Source organism: Penicillium oxalicum, chromosome III (assembly GCF_001723175.1).
Source record: "Penicillium oxalicum strain HP7-1 chromosome III, whole genome shotgun sequence".
NCBI lineage: Eukaryota > Fungi > Ascomycota > Eurotiomycetes > Eurotiales > Aspergillaceae > Penicillium > Penicillium oxalicum.
In genome coordinates this window covers 1,195,891-1,218,160 of record NC_064652.1, presented here as the reverse complement: position 1 = coordinate 1,218,160, position 22,270 = coordinate 1,195,891, and the positions used below count along the sequence as shown (strand labels likewise).

Here is a 22,270-nt window from a genome sequence, read left to right as displayed (position 1 = left end):
TGGGGTGCACTCTGCGTATCCCAACCACATGATGATCTCGTCACATCTTTGGTCCTCGTCTCGATAAATCATGCCAAAGTAATTCCTTTGCCTCCTCTTCCGACGGCTGAGTGTCAGAAGACGTAACACTCTACAAAAGGGCAGATGGACAACTACCGAGCCGGCTACTATTGGCTCTCAATTCCCCATGCCAGATTTTCCTGCAGCCTCGTGCTCTTTCGAGGGATTTGACATGGCACCCAATCTCAATAAGTGGGTTTGGGCGACATGGACCCGGAGTCTTGACGCTGAGAGCCGTTTGGCCTAGGTGTATATCCGTGCCAGCGAACATGGGACAGGCTGATTGCGGACCTAAGAAGAGCTGGATCACGCGATTGAAAATCGGACTGAACCTTTTCATGAGTACCAGGGGTTCGTACGCGGCAGATCTGTTATCAATGTCCAGTGGCTTCGCTCGTCACACTTTGCTTTGTACTTCATTCGGATCACGAGACTTGCGGAACAGTCAAGCTGGAGAATGATGCCCCACTGCGTGGAGGGCTCAGAATACTGTACTTAGTTGATATTTCCATAGTGTCAAATCATGCAAAAGATATCAAAAACCTCCAGAGTACCACAACCCTTTCTCCAAGAAATTGATTTCCTGCTATATACATATCTGTCACGCATTCGCATCTTCATGCCAAGATCTCCACCCTACCATCCTACCCACGGTTGTTCCGATGCAAAGGCCGGCGTGGCCGAAAAAAACGGGCCGCTCGAGGCCTTCGACACTTCTCGCCCATGAAACTGCCGAGAGGAACGGATCCACTTCATCGATCAGCAAGGGATGTGAGTGGCGCAACTCACAGCTCCACCGGAATAATGTGGGCCCTTCCTACACACTCTTCTATCATTCTATGACACTCAAATATGGTGATGAAAATTCTGACGAGAGTAGGAAAATAGCAACCAACGCAAAAACAAACACGATTGGACTCCGATAGGGGGAATCGAACCCCCGGCTGCCGTGTGAGAGACGGCGATGTTAGCCACTACACCATATCGGATTTGGTTGATGGGAGACCGGTGCATTTTATGCTATATCAAGGAAGAATCTGCGTGGTCTCCCCATGACTATTTGAGCGTCTCATTACATGAGAAATACAGGGGCGGGGAGCTTCAACTTTCAAGGGCAGAGAGTATCGATGAAGACTGTAAATGATTAGATCAGACCGAAGAATCTCATTTGATGATCTTGAACTGTTCGCAAGCTTCGCCATTCCAGATAACCAGCCTACGGTGCTAAAGTGGTCCATTTTCTTTTGACTCGCCAAGCTGGCGTTGTAGATATGATTCAATGATTCGCGGGGCTGGATTCGACTTACTAAATAGTACTTCCAGATGTAGAAATTGGACCGATGGGAGAACAGTGCTAGCCTACCTAGAGCCCGATGAAACAGGACCTTGCTGAAATCCCCTTTGGTAGATGTGAGGGTACATACAACCTGGTCATTGTCCCTGAATCCGGGACATCCACTTGACCCGGGGCATTCCTGGGCTTTCTACTCAGGCTTGTCCCAGCCTGGTTTCATCAGCAGGTACCAGCAACTGACGGGATTCAATCACCGTTTCCAAGTGACTGCTTTTTGGAAAAGGGGTTCCATCGTTGGTATTGATATTGGCATGAGACACCCACCGAAGCACCTGAGCTGTACCTACGAGTACCTACCGAATATTTGGAGTGATCTCGCAAGTACTTTAAGTCTTGGACCGGGCACCTCAGCCGGTAGCATGATGTCACGGGCATAATCCTCTAATTTGTACCTGGGTTGCTATCAAAGGGGGGTCCGAAGCTCCACTAATTGAATAAATAGGTATCTCTCTCCGGTCATCGTTGATCAACACATGCAGCATTTCTATGGATATATTTTCACCTCACGTCTGACAAATGGTCATCAAGTAACCAGCGTGCACTATGTACCTCTGTATCGCTAAAAGATGAACCCTCCGCACTCTACTGCTCCGTGGACTGTTCCTTGGGCCGCTCGGGGAGCTCTTGCTGAGGCTGCTGCTCCTGAGCAGCGCCGGGCCGACGCGTGCCTCTGTCCTTGACCTTCTTCTGCTTCTTCTGAACAACAGGGGGTGGGTAAGCCTTGAGTGTAATCTCCTGCCACTCTGGAGAGGCCTGGTAGGCGTCGTAGATAGGAGCCATGAGACGAGTCAGAGCCTCGGCAGCTGCAGGCTTGAGGAATTGGGGAGTCAACTAGATAATTTGTGAGTATGCAGGTATTTATCATGTATTCATCTTTTTGGGAGGAGAAGAAGACTTACGATGTCGTTGGCATAATCTTCCTTGAGTTGTTGAATATCGGTGTAGATCAAAGGTTCGGCATCCCGGCGTTCAACGCGGAATTCCTTCTTACCCGCAAGACCGGCTGCGGGCAGCAGAACGAACTCCACCATGGCGATGATTCCGTTGTTTTCCACAATCTTTGGCGCCGCTTCTGACTTGCGAATCTTCTTGGCCACAGCCTCTGGCGGGTCGAGAAGGTCGATTTTGCTATCTATTCCAGAATGAGTACTTCATCACTAGCCGGAGAAATGGAAAATCACACGTACCCTCAACACTTGAACTCATCTTACCTCCACTCAACCCTGCCACCATTGGCGTGATCAAGTGAGCGCGCTACAAAAGAGGTCAATGTCAGTATCCCGTCGACTTTGCGCTGGGTCAAGGGAGACCGTCTCACCTTTCGGTAACCAAGCTTAGGAAGCCATTCCGTGGCAGCCACAAAGAGCTTACGCTGATCAAGACCTGTGAAGTGGATCAGAATATTGCCCTAGTGCCTTGGATTGTGTCCTTCCCTACCTCCGAGCTCCGCATCGACCTTAAGGTACTCCTCGTCAAGGACTTGCAGAATTGGGTAGAGCAGTCCACTCATGGGGGCATTTGTGGATTGCTTGACAATCTCAGCGCCCGCCTTCCTGCAGTCGTGCTCGGAAGTCAACGCAGCCAGCCGGTAGACATCCATGACATAGTCGGAATTGCGTTGGTACGAGCTGCCGAGAACAAATTCCAGTTTATCGGTTGAGACACCGACAGCCTCAAGGATAGCTCGGATGACCTTCTCGTAGTATTTGACACGATTCTCGACAAGCTCGAGGGGAGCCTTCATGGAGTCCAAGAATGCGTGCACATCGGCAAGAAGAATAACCACCTCACATCCTGCCGCGAGAAGCTGGGCAATTTTCAAAGCAGCGACGAAATATCCAGAGTGAGGTCTGCCAGTTGTAGCGGTACCTGGGGAGAAGTCCAAATGAGTAAATTGGTCCTCCTAGCCCACCAAATTTTGATGGATTTCTCTTACCCCAGTAGATACGAGGGTTGCGACCCTCCTTCAGAATGCTCTCAATCAGTTCAGGATTGAGCACCTCCCCGAGGTTCTCACGGATGAGATCAAACCTTTCCTCTGGAGACATCGACATGGTCACAACGCGATTGTATAACTCTAAGAACAAAGCGGGCAGACCGATAACGAGGGGCACGCGTGAGCAAAAGACTCATAAAAATGCCGGGCGGAACAACCCCGCGGTTTATATGGCAGAATGGGGGCGGCATCGCGAGCGGTCACGCTGAGTCATTCGACCGCGCCAGGTACTTTCAAGTAGCACAGTCCTCTGGAATCTCCGGGCATAGTCCGCGACGGCGAGTAGAAATGGATTTACTCGTATATCCGCAAAAATGTACCGTCTGATGCAGCCCACGTCATTCATTGTACCGATTTTTGTGCTCCATCTGTAGACAAAGCTGGTCCGAATTAGTTCCCAATTCATGCATCCTTTTCACTAACAACCTTATGTATGGAGACTAATTTATCCGGTAGTGACCTTGTCTGTAGTTCACCTGTCTAAGTAAAAATAAATGAGGAGATGTGTGAACAATTCCGAGCCCGGTGTCACGGATGAATAGAGTCAGCATTGGGAGAAAAAATACTTACTTTCACGGAGTATAACCATAAAGTACTAGCACTGTACCTCAACACCCTTCTTTGTAACAGCCAAATCATCCGCACACGAGACAAAAGGGCTGGCAATCTCACATATAATAAGAATGTTCCCCAATGATGACATAAATGATTCGATTGAGTTAGGCAAAAGACAGCAGTTGAAACTTGTGAAGTGACAAAGTAAAACTTGACAGGAGGTCCAAAACACAGAGTACTATACTACTGCTATCATCAGTTGATTACTTTCGGCATGAAAAAGGTGGTGGAAAATCTAGTCCTGCAATTCTCAATACTAGATAACATCTCAAAAACAAATCTTTCCTCCTTGCAAGTCACGGTTCTCAGTTGTTTCCTGAATCAAATTTGCCATCAATACCCAGTGCCCTCTCTGACTTTGCCAAAAAAGAAAGAATTCTAAGGAAGACATCATTGTGGCCAACCCGAACATACTTTTTTCGGGTTGGTTGACGCGACACGGATTCCGATCCAAGATCCGATTATGGTCTGCTCCAGAGCCGCTAATCCTCTTCTCCTCCCCTTCTACTTTGGTATGATGGTTGTGGCCCCAAGAATAACCTCCTCCGGCCCGAGGGCTGGTGGGGGGCCCTGCACTGTTGGATAATGATGCTGGGCCAATGGCCCCCAAAGTACCTTTTGGAACGTTGTGCTCGTAAATGTACCCTAAATAGCGAGGGGTTAAATTTGAGGCTCAAAATTCGCCTAAAAATTCCTGTCTTTACTGGTCATTGATGAAATACATATCAGTTATGAAAATGATGATTATATTCTTCAGGAGCCGAAACCAAAGGCCAATGTCAAGCTTTGAAATTCACTTTGGTACGTATGAGATATGAGGGGAGTTGGGCCTTTCCAGCAGGAAAAGGACATTGATTGGAATTGAAAGATTCCTCAGTCTATTCCAGAGCTCAGGTCAATGCAGACAGAATGGGCAGTCATTGAATGAGTGGACATGTTGTAAACAGTGTGCTGTGAGCCTCGTCTCCTGATTGTCGGGCGATAGGAAACGCAAAGCGTGTCAACTCTAATGGAGAGGCGTATATACGCGGAGGAGGCCCCCGCGGATCCCCGTGCTTGGCTGCACCGACCCATACAAATAGGGTAGAAATAATCTGCAAGCCTCGGTGGGTATCCCGCGGACCCCCGTACGGGGCTGCAACAAGAGCCTACGATTGTGTAGAAACAGAATCGACAAGTATAAATGCAGCGGCTACAGGACTGGCAAATGAAGAATTCTAACACAGTTCGACGCAATGGCACGTGATTTTATTTTCAAAGCGGTCGAGTATCTATTGTGTCTTGCCACAGATTGGCCAAGAGCCGTACGGGGAGAAGATTCGATATAGTTGCATGAAAGCTGCCATGCACTGCTTCGCCAGCAACAGTCGATTTTAAACTCTCTCTGAAAATGAAGTCAACCAGTGGGCAACCGGGCACTAGCGACATTACATTCACGTGATTGAAACGGTCGTGATCAGAAATGCGAAGCTCATCTGACCAACGTAGTGACTCGACGGTCCGTGGAATGCTCACATAGAAATCTGGATCTTCGTGCAATCTTGAAATCTTTGGAAAATGCCCTTTCCAATGAGAGAATTCAAAAAAAAAAAAAGTTTATGTACCGATGGTGTCATGGTGAGTAAACACAGCCGGGAAGGGACCGCATTCGAGACCTTTCGGGCCCGCTTGTGGGTGGTGGCTGTCTAGCTGACATTCAAAGTTCCTTTTCGGGGCAAGTGAAGGTGTATAGCAAGTCTGCATTGTAGTATCGTTATGACTTTCAAGGACTATCCAAACCAGACGACCCGTTGGAATACCTCATTCCATCGACCATTCAGTTGTGAGAAGCCACGAACAGATTTATCAAATGGGCCACGATCCATGAGCCTGATCTAGACTGAGATGGGTGGAAATATTTCCCAATCATCTACAACCGTGGAGCTCTCTCGAGGTCTCCGACATAGGCCCAGGCACTAGCACCTCGCGTCGCTGAAAGTGAGTCACCAAACGAAACACCAAGCCTTGCTGGACGCCGATATCGCGTGGCACAAGAACCCACGAGGTACCCCCACCTGACCCCCGATGGACTCCACTCGTGTCTTGGAAACAGCTGCCAAGCCCCTTTGACCGACCGTTCCAAGCCAGCACAGCAGTTGACAAACACGGCAAACTCTGCACATCAACCAACCTCGTAGCGCTTTGGATTCTCCACCGCGACGCTATTTCGCGGCAACCTTTGCCCAATGAGGATTAGCGCTGTCACCAAAGGGCGTGAAGCTGCAGTCGCTTGCCTTTCTGATTATTCGGAATTCTTGATCACGTCTCCGAAAGAAGCCCTTTCGCGTGGCCGTGACAATCTCCTGCCCTTCAATTGATCCTTCTAATCAGACTTCGCGATGACGATACTGTGGCCCAAGAGCTCCTGCAGGCTCTAATTCAACGGTGAACACGAGCTTCCCCCCCACTCTCCTTCCCTTCTATGGTGGAGAGAAGGGCCGGTATTACTTTTCGTGATGACAGGATAGCTTATCAGAGCGAACCCCGATGCACGCGGCTCTTCGACCCCTCGCTGCGCGGTACGCATAATTCCTGGATTGCAAAACAGTCCGTTTTTAGCTACGCCTGCGCGGGTCTGAGTGGCTCCAGATCTCAACAGACTTCAGCCCCCGAGTGGTCCATGGCTGGTGGTGCCGCAGTGCTCGAGATTTCGGGTCAGAGATCGGAATTCAGACTCCATTCGGCCTGATTACTCACCCAAGGGGAAGGCTTCCACCACTTGGTTCATCGTCCTTGTTACCCCAGACTGGTAACCAGGCGCTCTCTCACAGACCGACTAATCTATGTGACTCCTCAATGTTCTCTCCATCGGTGGTCTGAGCTTTATCCAAGCACTATCACTATCCGAGTGGTCAATCTTAGTCCTCCCCCCACCTGTGCAACTGTTCCTCCTACAACTCACGTCTGCCTTTTGCACAGACGCGTAGCTCTAGATGGAGTTTTTTGACTTCGAAGGTGCCTCGTCCACCTACGAATCCTACCCTCCCAGCGATGGTGTCGCTTCTCTCGGCCAGGAATTTGATGAAGATGAGGAGCGAGAGGTCAACTTTGAGTCGCTTCCTACGGACCAGCCGCTGGCCTCGGTGGACGGTACCATTGCGCCGGAGTCGGCCGAGCGACATGGGGGTGACTCTATCGGCCCCGATCAGGACACCGGAGTCTACCCCATGTTCCGCGCCCAAGAACCCTGCGACTTTTGCCGGCGAAAAGGCTTGGATTGTTTCGTCGCCAAACGTGGGATGATGCAGAATGAATGTACCTGCTGTATTTCACTCCACCGTGGATGTAGTTTCCTCCACGATAGGCTTCCCAAGAGCCTTTTTCATCCTCTGCGTCCTGTCTCAGAGCACGCTTTCATTTCTACGGACAATCCAGCGGGTGAACCCAAGGCTAAAGCTACGTCATATGGGACAGTTGAAGACGGGCCCGATGCTTCGTCTCGAACAAAGAGCGTGCGATTCTCTCGAAAAGCCATCACCATTCTGAAGAGCTGGCTTCGTGATCACAATCGAAATCCCTATCCCACCGAGGACGAGAAAGACGAGTTACAGCTGGCGACTGGCCTCAGTCGAACTCAAATCTCAAATTGGCTTGCAAACGCTCGACGACGCGGCAAAGCTCGCTCTGCTCCCGGCACATATCTGTCGGCATCAAGAGCGGTCGAAATCCCAGGCCAGGGGCGCCACTCGCAAGACCCGACTCTTATGACCCCCCTCGAACGTTGGAAATACTCGCCTCCTGAGAACGAACCAGCTGCCATCAGTGATATCAATCGTGCCTTGGCCAATCCCCCTTTCGATTCCTCACGACAGCGTTGGCCTCACACTGGTCACGTGCGACCCCGTCGTCCGGGGTCTAGTACCAATGAGTCAAGTCACGCAAGCTCAGAGCATAAAAGATATACCGCCTCGGCCAGTAGTTTGGATACCAGCCGATCATCGTTCTCTGACAAATCTTTCGTCTCTGCACTCTCTCATCGATCCTCGCTGTCATTCGGATCAATGGATCGTAAAGAACGTCGTCGTCGCCGCAAACCCTCTCTGCCAGCAAATATCTTTAATCAACAAAAGGTCAAAGCTGCTCGTCCTTTCAAATGCACTTTCTGCACCGACTCCTTCGCTGCCAAGTATGACTGGCAACGTCATGAAAAGTCTATGCACTTGATTTTGGATAAGTGGACCTGTTCCCCACACGGAGGGGTGACTGAAAAGGATGGAGTCCTTCGTTGCGTCTTTTGCTCAGCAGCGCATCCGGACAGAGACCATCTTGAAACACACAATTACATGAGCTGCCAGGAGAAATCACTACAAGAACGCACGTTTTACAGGAAAGACCATCTCAACCAACATCTTCGTCTGATGCACAACGCTAAATTCCAGCCCTGCATGGAAAGGTGGCAAAGCAGCATTTCTGATGTTAGGTCCCGATGCGGCTTTTGCAGTGCTGTGATGCAAACCTGGAAAGACCGTGTGGACCATCTCGCTGGCCATTTCAAGAATGGCGCCACGATGGATCAATGGCAAGGAGACTGGGGATTCGAACCCTCCATACAAGAAAGGGTCGAAAATGCCGTCCCTCCATACCTCATCGACTTTGAATGGAGATCCCCAGACCCTTGGAGTCTGACCCAGGCACAGATGGAAGGGACTTCAGCGCAACCGACGTCGGAAGCTGTCACCCCCAATTGCTACATGCACATATCACGTGAGCTCACCACCTATGTTCGTGACCAACTGGCCCAAGGGATTATCCCCACCGACGAGAAGCTGCAGACTGAAGCACGTCGCGTGGTGTATGGGGATGACGACGACGGCTGGAATCAGACTTGTGCAGATAACCCCGTGTGGCTGGCGCAATTGAAACGAGACACCGGTCTCGATCCTCCAATCCCGGACCACAACACATCAGTGTCTCGTCACGGCATAGATGCGCCCTTTTTTGCACATATGAACTCCTTGCCACCTGATTCTGCCACCAACATGATGACGCTGGACGTCAGCGCTGAATCTGCTCCTGGTCCGTCCGTCTCAGATCCCAGTCTGCACAATCCCGATTATATTCCTCTCGGCTTCTCCCACGCCCTGCCTGCTTTGCAGGGGAGCCTCGTTGGCGATTACGGGGGAAGCACCGGGGTCTTGTCACCTGGCATGCCGGCATTCGTATCTAATTGGGGCGAGACGGTCCCGACACAGCCTCACTTCACCTCCCCGATTGGAGGTGAACCGCTGCCTGATACGCTGACGCAGATGCGGTTTGATCATGATCTCTTTCAACAACTCCATGATGGCTATGGCGGGCTCCCGTCGCCAAGCTCGAGAACCCGACCATCGGGTGCATCAATTGATGCTCAAGAAATAGGGAAACGACCATGGCAGAACGTATTCACCCAGAACCCGCCACTTGTGGGTAATTTGGCTCCTCATCCTGTTGCAGCTCGTTATTCACACGAGGACTACTTTCCCCCACCCCAGAATGGCCAGCCCGGCCCTCAAAGGTCTCGAGACGACCCAGCCGGGTTCTAGCTGCTTCGGAACCAATTTGGAATTTTTTTCCTTGCCTGAAATTATGCGACTCCAATCGAACGAAGTTTCGTTGAGCCTTTACATAGATTGAGCACGATACCTGACGATTCTAAAATAATTTGCGATAATACCACAGAAGCATGTCCGGTGAATGAAGATTCTCACGACTTGATCGCTGATCCATGTAGCAAACCTATTGGTCGTGTTTTCAATTAGACCACAAGAATTTGTCCTGCTCAACGATAGCTGAACCGAACCCATTCTGCGCCCCATTCGCAGTCTGCCCCCATCGGGCTCTGTGTTCCTGAACCACTACCACACACGTGGAAAGACCATTTTTTCAAATTGTACGACTCCGGAAAACCCACCGGGGCTCCAAAGCCCATGAGACTCTACTGAATTTCCGACCAATGGAAGGGTTTCACTCGTTGAGTCATTGCCTGAGGCCCGCTCGGCCCCGACGGATGTGCAGTCGGGCTTCATTCGTTTCCCCAGCCCGGGGCTCAGTTGTAGGACCTATTCCTTCTGTCTCATCATGAGAAGGCCGAGACATTTGGCATTTCCACCCTGAGTCAGAGGTCTTCTGGCCCGGGCCAGGTACGGTTTGTATCGGCAATCCACTTGTTCTCGCCTTAAACTTCCCAATATTGAGCCGAGGTCCAAAGGGTGGAGCAGCCTTAGGGCTTGGCTACTGCAGTTGAGGCTTCCTCGGTATCTGCCCACGAACGATGCCGAGATCCAATGATGATCCTGTGGGCCTCGCATCTGCCACCTGCACCTTCGCATCAACATCTGGAGGGGGGCCTCTATTTTGCAAGTCCTGTATCGGGCCTCTATCTCTCCGATCCGGTGTTCTCATGACCTATAAATGTCATCCTAAGAAAGGGTCTGGACCGAATGATTGCTCTCATGCAATAAGCCATGTGCCTCCAGAAAACACTCTAAAATGATTGGTACCGTTTCAGAATCTTGATCGAGCATCCTGGCCGCAACAAGTCTCATTGACTCATGCTATTGATTGAATAAAGCAATATGGGGACTTTTCTACGCCGCTGGCTCAGCGACTCTTCTGAATCGCCCATGGTCGCCGATCGACCATGTTGCTCGGGAACCGCTCCTTTGTTCGCCCGCTTCGATAGTAAGAGCCAGCATACACACAGACTACGCCTGAGCCTCCCTTAGAAGCGCCTGTTAAAGCTTGAAGGGCGTATGCTGAAAAGATGTCATTTGTATCTTGATGGTATACCTCTTTCAACCAGTAAAGCTGAGCGGCGAATCTTGCTTTATGGGATCGCAAGCATTGGATAAGGACGTCTGGCTATATAGATATAGATTTCTTCCCACTGGAAGAAGGTGGATATGACATTGCATTTGAGAGTCGGCTCAATTTGAATAAACAACAAGTTTTCATACCCATTCATCATGAAGGTTTCGATTTACCTCCTTTTATGTTTCACAGAGTGGACTCTTGCCGCTACTGTCTATTTTTCGGCCCACTTGACTTGGGCCAACCACTCGGTGGCAGGCGTTGAGCGTCCGGTCATCCTCACCAACGGCCAGTACCCTGGCCCCGAGTTACGCTTGAATCAGGGAGACGATGTGGTTTTTGACGTGTATAACGATTGTCCATTTGGCATGACGGTGCACTTTCATGGTGAGAACAGACACGCCTCCCAAGTCTCAACTCTCCAATCACCCGCCAGGGAGCTTACTAGAATCTGTCATAGGGATTGAACAGATTGGAACACCATGGTCGGATGGGGTGCCTGGACTATCACAGCGCGCTATCGAAACAGGTGCTGCCTTTCGTTATCGCTGGAAGGCAGATCAGTACGGTGCTTACTTCTATCATGCTCATCATCGGGGTCATTTCGAGGACGGTCTGTACGGTCCGATATACATCGCCCCTTCACGTACTGTGACCAAGCCGTTCAGCCTCATCTCAAGTAGTTTCATTCACCAACAGGCCATGAAACTTGCTGAAATTGCGAGCTCGCCTTTATTCTTGTCGGATTGGCGCCTGTTGACTTCCGAACAAATCTGGAATGCCGAGGAAGCTTCCGGCGTTGACGCATTCTGCGCGAATGCTCTGCTCATCAATGGCAAAGGCTCAATGACGTGCTTCTCGCAAGACCAGATCAATGAGTTGACAACGCCTGAGCAAAAAGCTGTTCTGGGTGACGAGACCTTGACTGATATAGCGTGGGTGCTCCTCTTGTATCCCATTCCGACTGGATGATGACATGCAAAAGACCGAAAGCGACAGTCCAAGCGCTGACCCATTCAATTGATGTATAGTTGCTTCCCGCCAAACGTTGGGCAGGGAGATTACCCTCACAATTACAGTGCACTACTACCGACGATGTTCTATGGATGTAACCCGAGTCAAGGTCCACGGCATGTAATTGATGCAGATCCAGGTCGCAGATACATCAGCTTGGATCTCACCAGCGCAGCCGGGGTGATTGATCCAGTCTTCTCCATCGACGAGCACTTTATGTGGGTATACGCCGTAGATGGACGATACATCCAACCGGTCAAAGTCAACGCTCTCACCATCCCCATCGGTAACAGATACTCGGTCCTTGTGCCTCTCGACAAGACCCCAGGGGACTACACTGCCCGCTTGGTCAGTGGGAGTATTCAACAAATTCTTAACACCACAGCTATTCTACACTATCAAGCCCCCGACTTCCTACGCAGGCCATCAAGGCCATGGATCACGCTGACAGGTACCAACGCGACGGCCAACACCGTCTTCTTCGACGTGACCAAAGCCCAACCTTACCCCCCGATTGCTCCGTCCACCAACATCGCAGCGACTCACATCCTGACAATCCGTCGCTTCGGCGCATCGTACCGCTGGACGCTCGGAAACAGCAGCTACGATCTTGAATTGGAAGAATCCCAGCCCTTACTCTTTAATCAGACCGCCATTCCCAGCGACTTGATCGTTCGCACCAACAACAACACCTGGATCGATCTTATTATCCAAGTCGATTCACCTGCTCAGCCGGCGCATCCAATCCATAAGCACTCCAACAAACATTTCGCAATTGGTCAAGGTCTCGGGAATTTTACATGGGCATCGGTCGCGGAAGCGATGCAATCAATTCCTGAATCATTCAATTTGATCAATCCGCCCATTAAAGACACAACTCCGACTCCTGCCACGGGCACTGGTCCCAGTTGGCTGGCTCTTCGGTATCATGTTGTGAATCCCGGAGCTTTTCTGTTACATTGTCATGTGCAGATTCATCAGAGTGGGGGGATGGCCTTGGCCTTGTTGGATGGAGTCGACGAATGGCCCACTGTACCTTTGAAATATTTGAATAATTCAGGGTTCTAGAATAGCCTTTGGAGTTTCTTGTTTTTCTGTAAATCTTTCCGTTGATGTTGGGTTCATTATTGCGAAAGCCGATGATCTTCTTTGTCTTCTTCTTCTTCTTCTTCTTCTTCTTCTTCTTCTTCTTCTTCTTCTTCTTCTTCTTCTTCTTCTTCTTCTTCTTCTTCTTCTTCTTCTTCTTCTTCTTCTTCTTCTTCTTCGTGGTGTTGCCAACGTCGGGACATACGAGTTAATGCTCGCAACCCATGCTCGCTCATGTACCGACTCTGTTCGTTGAACCATCGAGACGGACAATTATTTGAAGCGGGATCAACACATTATCTATCTCATTCTTTTTCATTCTGATAAATGATTCATGATCTATTTTCATGTGAATATCGCCGCCTGCACGGGAACTACACAGATACCTACACTGTATATCGACCACAAGATGAATAAGGTTTGATTGAGGCGCGACAAATCTGAAATTGCGAATCTATCCTGGAAGTACTTGGTGGTCTATGTCATTTTAGTTTCAAATTCAGAATCCGTGACGCTAGGCCGTTATTTAGGAACTTTGTCTCATTGACTTTATCAAATTCCGAGCGTGGGTACTGTTCAACTCTCATTGCAAGACTTTCAAAAGGTTTTTTTTACGCGGAGAGAATGAAATAATAGGGTATCTATGCGCTTAACAAAAAGATCAATACTGAACAAATGATCAAGAATACCTCGGGTGATAACCGGCGGTGCCGAGAATAGAACTAAAATAAGAGACGTCTAAGACTTCTGGCAGAGAAAAGCGAAAAACAAGTGAAATGAAACAAGCCTCCAGTCAGTGCCACTGAGTTGACAACTTCCACGGGACTACGGGGATGATTGGGCTGTAAGCTAAACCTACCTCATTAGGTCTTTAGTGCCAAATTACTTTATTTTTCGGGACATTGTTTAGCCATAGGTATGAGAGAGGAAGAGGAAAGAGAGGAGAGAAAAAATCAAAGCTTGATAAAAAGTGAAGTAAAAGAAAGGCTCGCTTGTTATATAACATGAATAGACGCCCACAATGTTACCCTTCTGCCCTTGATACATGAGTGAAAAATCAGGAAAGAGGGGAAAAAATATCAAACGTTAACATTCAAGCTCGTTTCGTTCGTGTCATTACAGGTCTCATTCATGTTTCATTTCCCAGAGTCTGGGACACGTTGATTCGTGTGTGAGGATTGGCAGATGAGCCGGGCAAATCGCTTCGAATGGGTCTCCCAGTTTGGAAGACTCGTCCTCGCTACTTCCCAAGTGGATTTTGTCAGATGCTGACAAAGAGTCATCCGCTTCTTCGGCCACGTGCTCATCACGAGGATCGGCGTTTGCAGATATGATCGACTCGGTGCTGGCTGATTTCTCGGCTTTGAGACTAGAGTCAGAGTTTTCTTCGGATGTGATGCTGAGTCCCGCATCCACGGCAGACTCCATGTCCCTTCCGGTAGAGTTGCTTTCGGCCGCAGGTTCAGCGGCCTCAACTGATTCAAAAACCTGGTGGGATATCTTTGGCTCGGTTGGCTTATTGAATTCTGTTCGCTCAACGTCCGTGTCAAGTCCAGAAGGTTCATCAAGGTTCGTAGATTCAGCGTTTATGATAGAATCTGCGTCCCCGGTATTTTCAGCAATATTCTCAAATTCAGTACCCACGACACTTGCGATTGTAGGCTCCAAGTCGATGGTAGAATCGACCAGCGGAGCGTGTTCGGTAGAATCAACAACTGGCGTAGCAGACGCGTCAATCCTAGGCTTTACGTCCATCGCAATGCCAGTGGCTGCCGGAGACTCCATCTCAACTGTTGGCTTCGAATCAACTAGGAGAGTCTCTGGAGCGGCAGCAGGAATGGAGCTGAAAGTCTGTTTGGCACGCAGCTGAACAGGTGAATCTGCAATGGGCATTGGGAGCATCACACTAGATGTGGGAATCAGGTTTTCCATGAGGCTGGAATCTGAATCGATCGTCGATAGTACTGGAACAGCCGTAACAACATTGACTTGCGCTATCAGCGATGGTGCATGAGGCTCATCTTGAGAGAATGCGTGCAATACATGCTCAATCTGATCATTCTGAGAGCGCATTCCAATGGTCAGAAAGACAACCAGTACACTCATGACAGCCAGGGCAATATTGCGCCTGTCAGCGGCCAGAACTCTAATGTAGTTGAACAAAAGAGTCCGCAGAGGAATTTCATTGTTCGCTTTGCTCCCGGGTTCACGAGGATGGACGTTAGACTTCCCAGCATTAAAGTGGTGCATGTCGTTGGCGCCAGGCTTGATGTCTTTTAACACATTCGATTGTGAATAAAATGGCGCCGCTGGAAGTTCCATTCTCGGAGTTACCGAGTCACTGGGCGCAAGGGGAATCTCAATGGATTGTGAAGCAACGGCCGGAAGCGCTTCCTCAAGTCGTTTCTCCAACGCACGGCGTACATCAGATGGTAGCCATACGCCGACCTCCACATCGACCTTCTCCATCTCTTTCCATGCAGCAGCCCAGGCGCCAGCGCGCATGAGGCCATTCGCGGCGTAAACCCGGATTTCCCATTTCCGATTGACGTCGCTGTGATGCAGAACTCGTCCTCCGCAGTCGGGACATTCATCCCCTTGTTCTCCATCAGTCTCACTGTCGTCCCTGTCGGAAGTTTCCTCTTCAGAGCCTGCGCCCGCTTTCTCATGGCCAATGAAATGACCTCTGTGTACTATCGGACGTTGAAGCTCCAGACTCTCTAATAGTCGTTCTTCCAAAACATCGTAGAGATCTTCCGGATGAGAGATCAAGACACCACGTTCACGCAAAACTCCGGATCCAACCTTGTCCTGCAGGCGACGCCATCGTTTCCAGTATTGTGAGGGCAACACCTCTTCGACAATCTTCTGATAGTGCGGTTCTGCTGCACCGGGTACCGGCAGGGACGGGGCGAGTAGTGTACAGTGAAGCAGAACAAGTGGGTATTCTTTCTTGCTGGCGGGCTTAGTGTGCGAGGTTTTGGGCGAATAGAAAGACGAGCGCTTGGTGCAAGACATTCCCGGGGATCGGACACTCTGGCGCCGTCTTGGTGGAGACAAAAATTCATCCACATCTGCCTCGTCCTCGGTGTACATCTGCATTGCCCGGACGGAGCTCGGTTTGCGAAATGCGGCTTCTCGCTGGCGGATTGTGCGCATAGACTGGGGCGATCTGTCAAACCCACCAAAGTCTGCCTCATCTTCTTCCACCGTGTAACCAGCCACCTGATTATGATGACCAGGACTCCCAAATTGCTCCAGCTGGTCTGCTGGGTGCAGCAATACCGAGGCAGGTACTGATGAGACGGAAGAGCGGCTCGACGCCCGAGAATTTATGTGCTCCACATCGTTTTCCATTTCATGTCTGGAGATGTCGCTAATTGAGTGACGGTTGGAAGAGCTGGAAGAGCTACAGTCGTAGCTTAGGTTTGGGGATAGCCGACTTTCATGAAACGAAGTGTCGGTATAGGCTGGTAGATGGGCTGTTTCGAGAGACTGCACGAGCGACTCCTTCATAGGATGGAAAGAAGGCTGGGGACTAAGAATGTGATTTGAAGTGTGGGCCTCCGCATCGGCGCAATAACGGGTCTGGTCTTCACTTGGTTGCGCCATCGATTTGAGGAATAACAGTAACAAACGCGTCAATCATGGATTTGTTTGATCAAACAAGCCACCCACAAGTCATGCGAGCGCCTTCAATCTTTAAGACGTTTGTGCCGGTCCCTGGATGTTGACAGCATCTCACCGCCCGGTTGTGCAGGGCAACGACTCGACCAGGCGCTTCCCCGCTTGGGCAGTTTCCGAAGTATAAGAGTGACCAATCAACTGTCTTTGTATGATGCGCCACGGTCGTGAACGCAACATATCAGTGCGTCATGAGATATGACGAGACTTTGATTAGATGGAAAGATTCTATTCATTATCCCTGAGATTGTGAGGAGTAATTGAAGGCTGGCAGAATTTCTACGGTTGTGTTTAAAAGATGGATGATTCCGCCGGTGCGGAGACCCTCGGCGATCTCAAGGTGATTAAATAATTAGGCTTTCGCCAAGGGACACTAGAATGCAGAAAGGATATGTACAAGCGTAGCACTAGAGACAAGTAAACTCCGGGTATCACTGAATTTGGCAAAAAGACGGATCAGATGTCGTCGTTCGGGAAAGTCTGAGTCTCCCCGAAGAAGCTGAGGACATCTTGCGGGAGGTACTCCAACCACGGTAGTATCTCATTACTGGAGAATGGAAAAGACTCTTGTTGCTGTAAAGCGTTCATGTCCACATCATGACTTTCGATCACCATGTTACCGTTGTGGACGTCGTGCATGGTAGTCATATGGTTGGGCCTGGAATCTGCAAGAAAATCAGGTCTGTGTTGGTTCTGCGAACCAGTCACGTTGTAGCCATGAGATGAGGTCTGATTGGCCGGTACAGAAGTGCTATAGCGAGCCACCGCAGAGGCCCCAGTCGCTGCAGGGAATGTCGAGTCCATTCCCATATAGTAGTTTGAGTGATTGTTTTGCGGAACTTGTGGACCAGGGTTGTTCCGGGACGAAGGTACGCCAGATGCAGTTCCAGATGACTGTGCTGGGGTTGGTAAAGTCAAGCTCTCATGGCTGTACTGTGAAGCACGAGTCGTTCTGTCAGGCGCAGTTTCAGCTTGGCTGGAAGGCATCTGGTACAGCAGACTCAGGTTCGGCTGCGATGAATTGGTCGCTCCGGTCAGGGCCCAACCGATTGCTGTCAACCGGTCAAGATTAGACTCGCACAACTTCGCTGAAAGAAAACCTCCAAATGAGATAGAGACGACGGAAACAGCGTACCTTGCGAGGAATCAACCTGAGACGAAGAATGCCGATGCCCGTCATCATCGAGCCCATTCGGTAACCCCTTATCAGTCTCATGACCGAGGCGGGATTTTCTGGCACTGTAGCCTTCCGAGCCTGCGATCTGCGGCGGAGGCAATTCCACAGTACTTTCCATCTCTTCGGCGGTGTAGAGAAGCGGATCGACAATACCCTTGGCCTTTTGGTCAAGCACAGTTAGAATATACCCTGTGCCTTGCCAATACACATCAAGTGCTTGGAGCGCTTTGTAGCAGCGCTGATAATTCTCTTTTGCTGCAGTTGCCAAAAGACTGTGCTTGGCGCTTGAATTGCGCAGTGGCATTGACGAGGAGCTCCCTGAAGGTACGGTGAACCCGCCGTTCTTGCCCGCAAGCAAGGATTGAGTCGGAACCGGTGAAGCTGCTCTTGATGAAGGGGACGAGTAATAGGCGCTCTCCATCAAAAAGGCACATGCGGCAATGTACATTGGCTGGCTGGTGAAAGGGTTGCCAATGAAACTCTTCCCATCTACCAGCTCCGAGAAGGACAAGATGTCTGCAATCGTCTTAGCCGATGACATTGAAAGTTCCCGGCTGTTAGGGTAGAGATGTTGTATTGAACCACCAAAAGAATGGAGGAGAGTAGGCTGGTGAAGAAGGACAATCAAGGTGTGGAACCACTATCACTGTAGAGTTAGAATACATCCAATCGCGCTGTAGCGTCTGTGTTATCTTGCAGCGTCACTTACAAAATGCAAGAGGATGAAATTGGTCCCTTCCTTGGCTTTGACATAGGCCTGGAAATTGGCAGCATTGAAATGGAGTCGGGGCGACAACCCTTGGTAAATGCCGGTCAAATCGCTTTCCATATTCGCCAGATGCTTGAGCGTCTCCGAAGTGATGTGATTTGTATTTTGGATACCATTGATCAAATCGGTTACTCTGCCATACAAGTGGATAATACGGATGAGAGGGGGAAATGGCGCCGGCCAGCCATTGGGTAGGCGAGACTCGGACTGAAGGGGGAAACACAGCTCAATATCTTCATCACGCAGAGTGACTGGCCGGCCTGTTCCGGAGGAGATGACGCGGTCAAGGAAGAATATGCTCCAGAAAGTATCCACTCTTCCGCGTTCTTGAGCCCGTTGAGCACTTGTAGTTGGCGATGTTGCGTCAGTGTTCGGTCCAGAGCCCCAGTCGTCGTACTGGTCTTCCGTCACATGATTCGCTTGTCCTGTCACAACGGCACGCGGAGTAACCCCTTTTTGACCATAGTTGTAGTTGAGCCCCTGTAATTTTTGCAGGCCCAGATCCTGTGCCATGCGAATCGCAATGCCAAGATACATCCAAAGACCGCTGTCGTGGTTGGACCCGAATTGCTCGTACGCCAGCAATAGACACGCCTGAACAGCCGATAGCGTTGGACAAGGAAGCGCATCCACGAGTGCGTTCATTGCGCGATGAGCGAAAGGCAATCCTCGGTCACAGAGATTTGCCTTCACAGAGGGTTCAGAGCCATCGATTGAGGGCGCCTGTGGAGGCCCGAGCAATGGATGTTGGGAAAATCTGGCTGCGAGAGAACAGACTGCATCTACCAACATAGATTCAATCTTCTTGTCCCTCAAATCCTGTAAAAAGCGAGTCCGTTGCAGAAACGGAAAACTGCAGCCGAGGTGTGTGAAGAATAGTTCACATAAATGGGACACCAGATTAGAGACGGGCAGAGTGTCGTCCCGCTCGTAGAATGGAATCGTATTGGCGTCACGGTTCACTCGTGGAGCAAGTCCGGTCTCCAGGTTTACGAAAGTGTGGGGCTGTTTGGGACTTCGAAGTGGAGAGAGCGACTCTATAACCAGGGTTAGTCCGCATGATAAGGGCCGGAAACTCTCGATGAGCTCAAAGCTCGTGAGACTTGTCTGAGCACAAACCTGATGACATCGAAGCGTTGCTCTTACGCGAACCTCGAACTTGGACGACCTTCAACGGTCATCAGAAAACAAGACTTGTATATCCGCCGCATTCTTGATTTGATTCTTACCATTTGTTTGAAGCCCGGTACGATTGCAGTTGGGCCAAAATAACGAAAGTACGGAACATGCGTCCGGTTACTTGAGCCCACCGAAGTCCGGCCTATAAAAGAGGATGATTGGGTTCAGCAGCTAATGCAGGCCCCGGGCGACAGATCTGCGTCGACGTACCGCTTTCTGGACTGTCTCCTAGATCGATAGCATCCACATCTTTATTTCCATAATATGATGCGGCGCTTTTGTTCGTGTATGACGGTCGACCAGGAACGCCGCGAGACACGGTTGTTCTGGGGGGCTCCGGGGAACAGCTTCCCTCGGTCGTAGTACTATGCTGGGCCGGCCCCGGATCGGCATGGAAAATTACCTGAGGACGCGATGCGGGATTGGGAGGTGGGCGAGAATGCGAGGGCGTATCATTGTATCCTAGACACATGTGCTTATTCTCGGAGCAGGTCTTGCACACTGTCGCAAAATCGTGAGCGAAAAGGAGCTTTCAGGCTCGTTGGCTCAACGCACTCGCATCCCATACCTGGTTGCTCGCCCGAGCATCGAATTTTGCGCCTTCGGCATGTCAAGCATCTGCCGTGGTTTCAACACGTATCAGTGAATTTGGTTCTCCTCCGACGAGGTTGGTATCCGATGCGCTTCCCACTCACGCGGCATTCACTCTGCGACGCTTTGTCTGGGGCTGTCCGTCAGCAGAGACAAACCGAATCTGGCGAGGCGCAGAGACGGGCCCGCCAGCCTTTTTCTTCGGAGGCGAAGGGCTCATGACGAGCGACTAAGCTGTCTGCGACCCCTAGTCCATCGGGTCAATGATTGCAATGTTCCGACCGCGGAGGAGTCGAATTGGCTCGAGGGAGGGGTGTGCCTCTCAGGCGAGAGGGTTTGTGGAGAAACTGTGAAGTCAATCCAGCAGGCCGGCGCGCGGACGAAGGACTGGAGGCTCGTCGGTGATGTTGTACTAGGCCGATGAGCAGTGACAGAGCATGGCGACAGGGTCAAACTGATGTGGGGGCTTTCGTATCGTCCCGACCACGATGAGGAGAAATGGGGAAGCCGTGGAGAACAGGCCAGGCCGACCGATCCCGGGGATGGATCACTGGGCGCAAAAAGGCAAATGGCGGGGGAAAGGGTCCAGGAGCTGCTTGTCGCAGAAAAGGTGGTGATTTAGGCCTTGTGTTTGAGACTGTAAGCTCGAGAAACCCACGAAGTTTGAAAAGTCGCTGTCGAGGGAGTAATCCGTGCCCAGCATAATTGAAAGATGTCAGGTGGTCGAGCTCCCACTTGACGAGTGGTTTCTTTGCCACGCCACTGGAGGGGGAAGTGCGGGCTTTCCATCCAATCTGCATCAGGATGTGGATGTACAGTTGTCGGAGTGTACACACTTCACCACTTCACGCGGTTGACACACCTGCCAGTGAGCGTGGCATCATTGACCGCCAAAAAATTGGTCTGTGGAAGAAGATTGGAATTAATAGGTTCTGATTAACGTCAATCAAAGTAGAAGAAGCAGAAGAAGAAGAAGAAGAAGAAGAAGAAGAAGAAGAAGAAGAAGAAGAAGAAAAAAGTCGCAGTCAATTCAACCCTTCAATTTGTATTAATGGAACTCAACTTCAGGGACCTCTAATTGGGGCTATATTTGCAGGGACGTCGCTCTCCCCAGTAGTCGTTTCCCATACAAGTCTCCTGGCACTTCAATGGGTGATCCAGAAGATGGAGAGTCTCTATATCCTCGTGATCATGCAGACCGGACATGGACATTGATGTGCAGTGGGTCAATTCTTGCAATTGATAGTGGCCTGATGATGTCTTTATCACCGACTGGTAAGAGTAGGCAGACTGGTAGAATAAAAGATCCCTAACAATAAAGCTACCTCATAGCGATATCAAGAGCAATGCTTGACCTGGGCACTGAGATCCCCGACCTTTCAGGTCCCAACACCGGGCGCACCATTATTCTAGATGTCCATTGAATCAACCCATTTGGAACGTACACAGGAGCCAGCCCACCGGGGTCCTATGTACGAGCAGGCAATAACGTTCGTCAGGTGTACATACTCACAGACGGTACTACTACTTAGGCACATCATGCCTGTTCGTCATCGAACTGGAGACGACCAGTCGGCATCAAAGTAGACTTTCTTACCTTTTCCGATTCCATGCATTCCAATGAGTCTATCGTCCACATCCACAGTCTCCGTGCGCCTTGTTTGTTGTAGTAGACAAGGCCACACACAGACCTTTAAACGTCTTCAAGAAGCCGATCCCGCCGTTGATCAGATGTCACAAAACTCGAGACCGAACCAAGCAACGCCAACAGCAATCTACAAGTGTTCTAGAACCCACGTGCATAGCATTCGCCCCTGGTTCTAAGGCGCGCAGACCCTGTAAGAAATGAATCGTGGCACCGATCCTCCAATTGATGATGGAATTCCTTGGCAAGCTTATCGGCTGTGTCGGAAGTCT

General features: G+C 50.3%; 5 protein-coding genes and 1 non-coding gene across 6 annotated transcripts; 2 read left to right on the top strand and 4 right to left on the bottom strand.

Moving 5' to 3' along the window:
• Nucleotides 1-977: 977 nt before the first annotated feature.
• POX_tR067 lies at nucleotides 978-1,049 on the bottom strand. Its single transcript has one exon. It is a non-coding gene; the product is annotated as a tRNA-Glu (tRNA).
• Nucleotides 1,050-1,996: 947 nt separating this feature from the next.
• On the bottom strand, nucleotides 1,997-3,468 carry POX_c03903 (Tyrosine--tRNA ligase, cytoplasmic; the record flags this gene model as incomplete). Its single annotated transcript, XM_050112789.1, has 6 exons — nucleotides 1,997-2,245; nucleotides 2,314-2,546; nucleotides 2,602-2,668; nucleotides 2,733-2,797; nucleotides 2,852-3,283; nucleotides 3,351-3,468. The coding sequence occupies 6 exons, from the start codon at nucleotides 3,466-3,468 to the stop codon at nucleotides 1,997-1,999; spliced, it is 1,164 nt and encodes a 387-aa protein (XP_049970345.1).
• A 3,529-nt stretch (nucleotides 3,469-6,997) lies between these two features.
• On the top strand, nucleotides 6,998-9,586 carry POX_c03902 (uncharacterized protein; the record flags this gene model as incomplete). The annotated part of the gene is made up of 1 exon (XM_050112788.1): nucleotides 6,998-9,586. One exon carries the CDS (start codon nucleotides 6,998-7,000, stop codon nucleotides 9,584-9,586), a length of 2,589 nt encoding a protein of 862 aa, XP_049970344.1.
• A 1,422-nt stretch (nucleotides 9,587-11,008) lies between these two features.
• Nucleotides 11,009-12,935, top strand: POX_c03901 (Laccase abr2; the record flags this gene model as incomplete). The annotated part of the gene is made up of 3 exons (XM_050112787.1): nucleotides 11,009-11,240; nucleotides 11,314-11,788; nucleotides 11,885-12,935. The coding sequence occupies 3 exons, from the start codon at nucleotides 11,009-11,011 to the stop codon at nucleotides 12,933-12,935; spliced, it is 1,758 nt and encodes a 585-aa protein (XP_049970343.1).
• A 1,143-nt stretch (nucleotides 12,936-14,078) lies between these two features.
• Nucleotides 14,079-16,565, bottom strand: POX_c03900 (uncharacterized protein; the record flags this gene model as incomplete). The annotated part of the gene is made up of 1 exon (XM_050112786.1): nucleotides 14,079-16,565. One exon carries the CDS (start codon nucleotides 16,563-16,565, stop codon nucleotides 14,079-14,081), a length of 2,487 nt encoding a protein of 828 aa, XP_049970342.1.
• A 528-nt stretch (nucleotides 16,566-17,093) lies between these two features.
• POX_c03899 (uncharacterized protein) lies at nucleotides 17,094-20,573 on the bottom strand (the record flags this gene model as incomplete). Its single annotated transcript, XM_050112785.1, has 8 exons — nucleotides 17,094-17,689; nucleotides 17,773-18,454; nucleotides 18,524-19,620; nucleotides 19,703-19,751; nucleotides 19,813-19,904; nucleotides 19,973-20,263; nucleotides 20,331-20,362; nucleotides 20,458-20,573. The coding sequence occupies 8 exons, from the start codon at nucleotides 20,571-20,573 to the stop codon at nucleotides 17,094-17,096; spliced, it is 2,955 nt and encodes a 984-aa protein (XP_049970341.1).
• Between the last annotated feature and the right edge of the window lie 1,697 nt (nucleotides 20,574-22,270).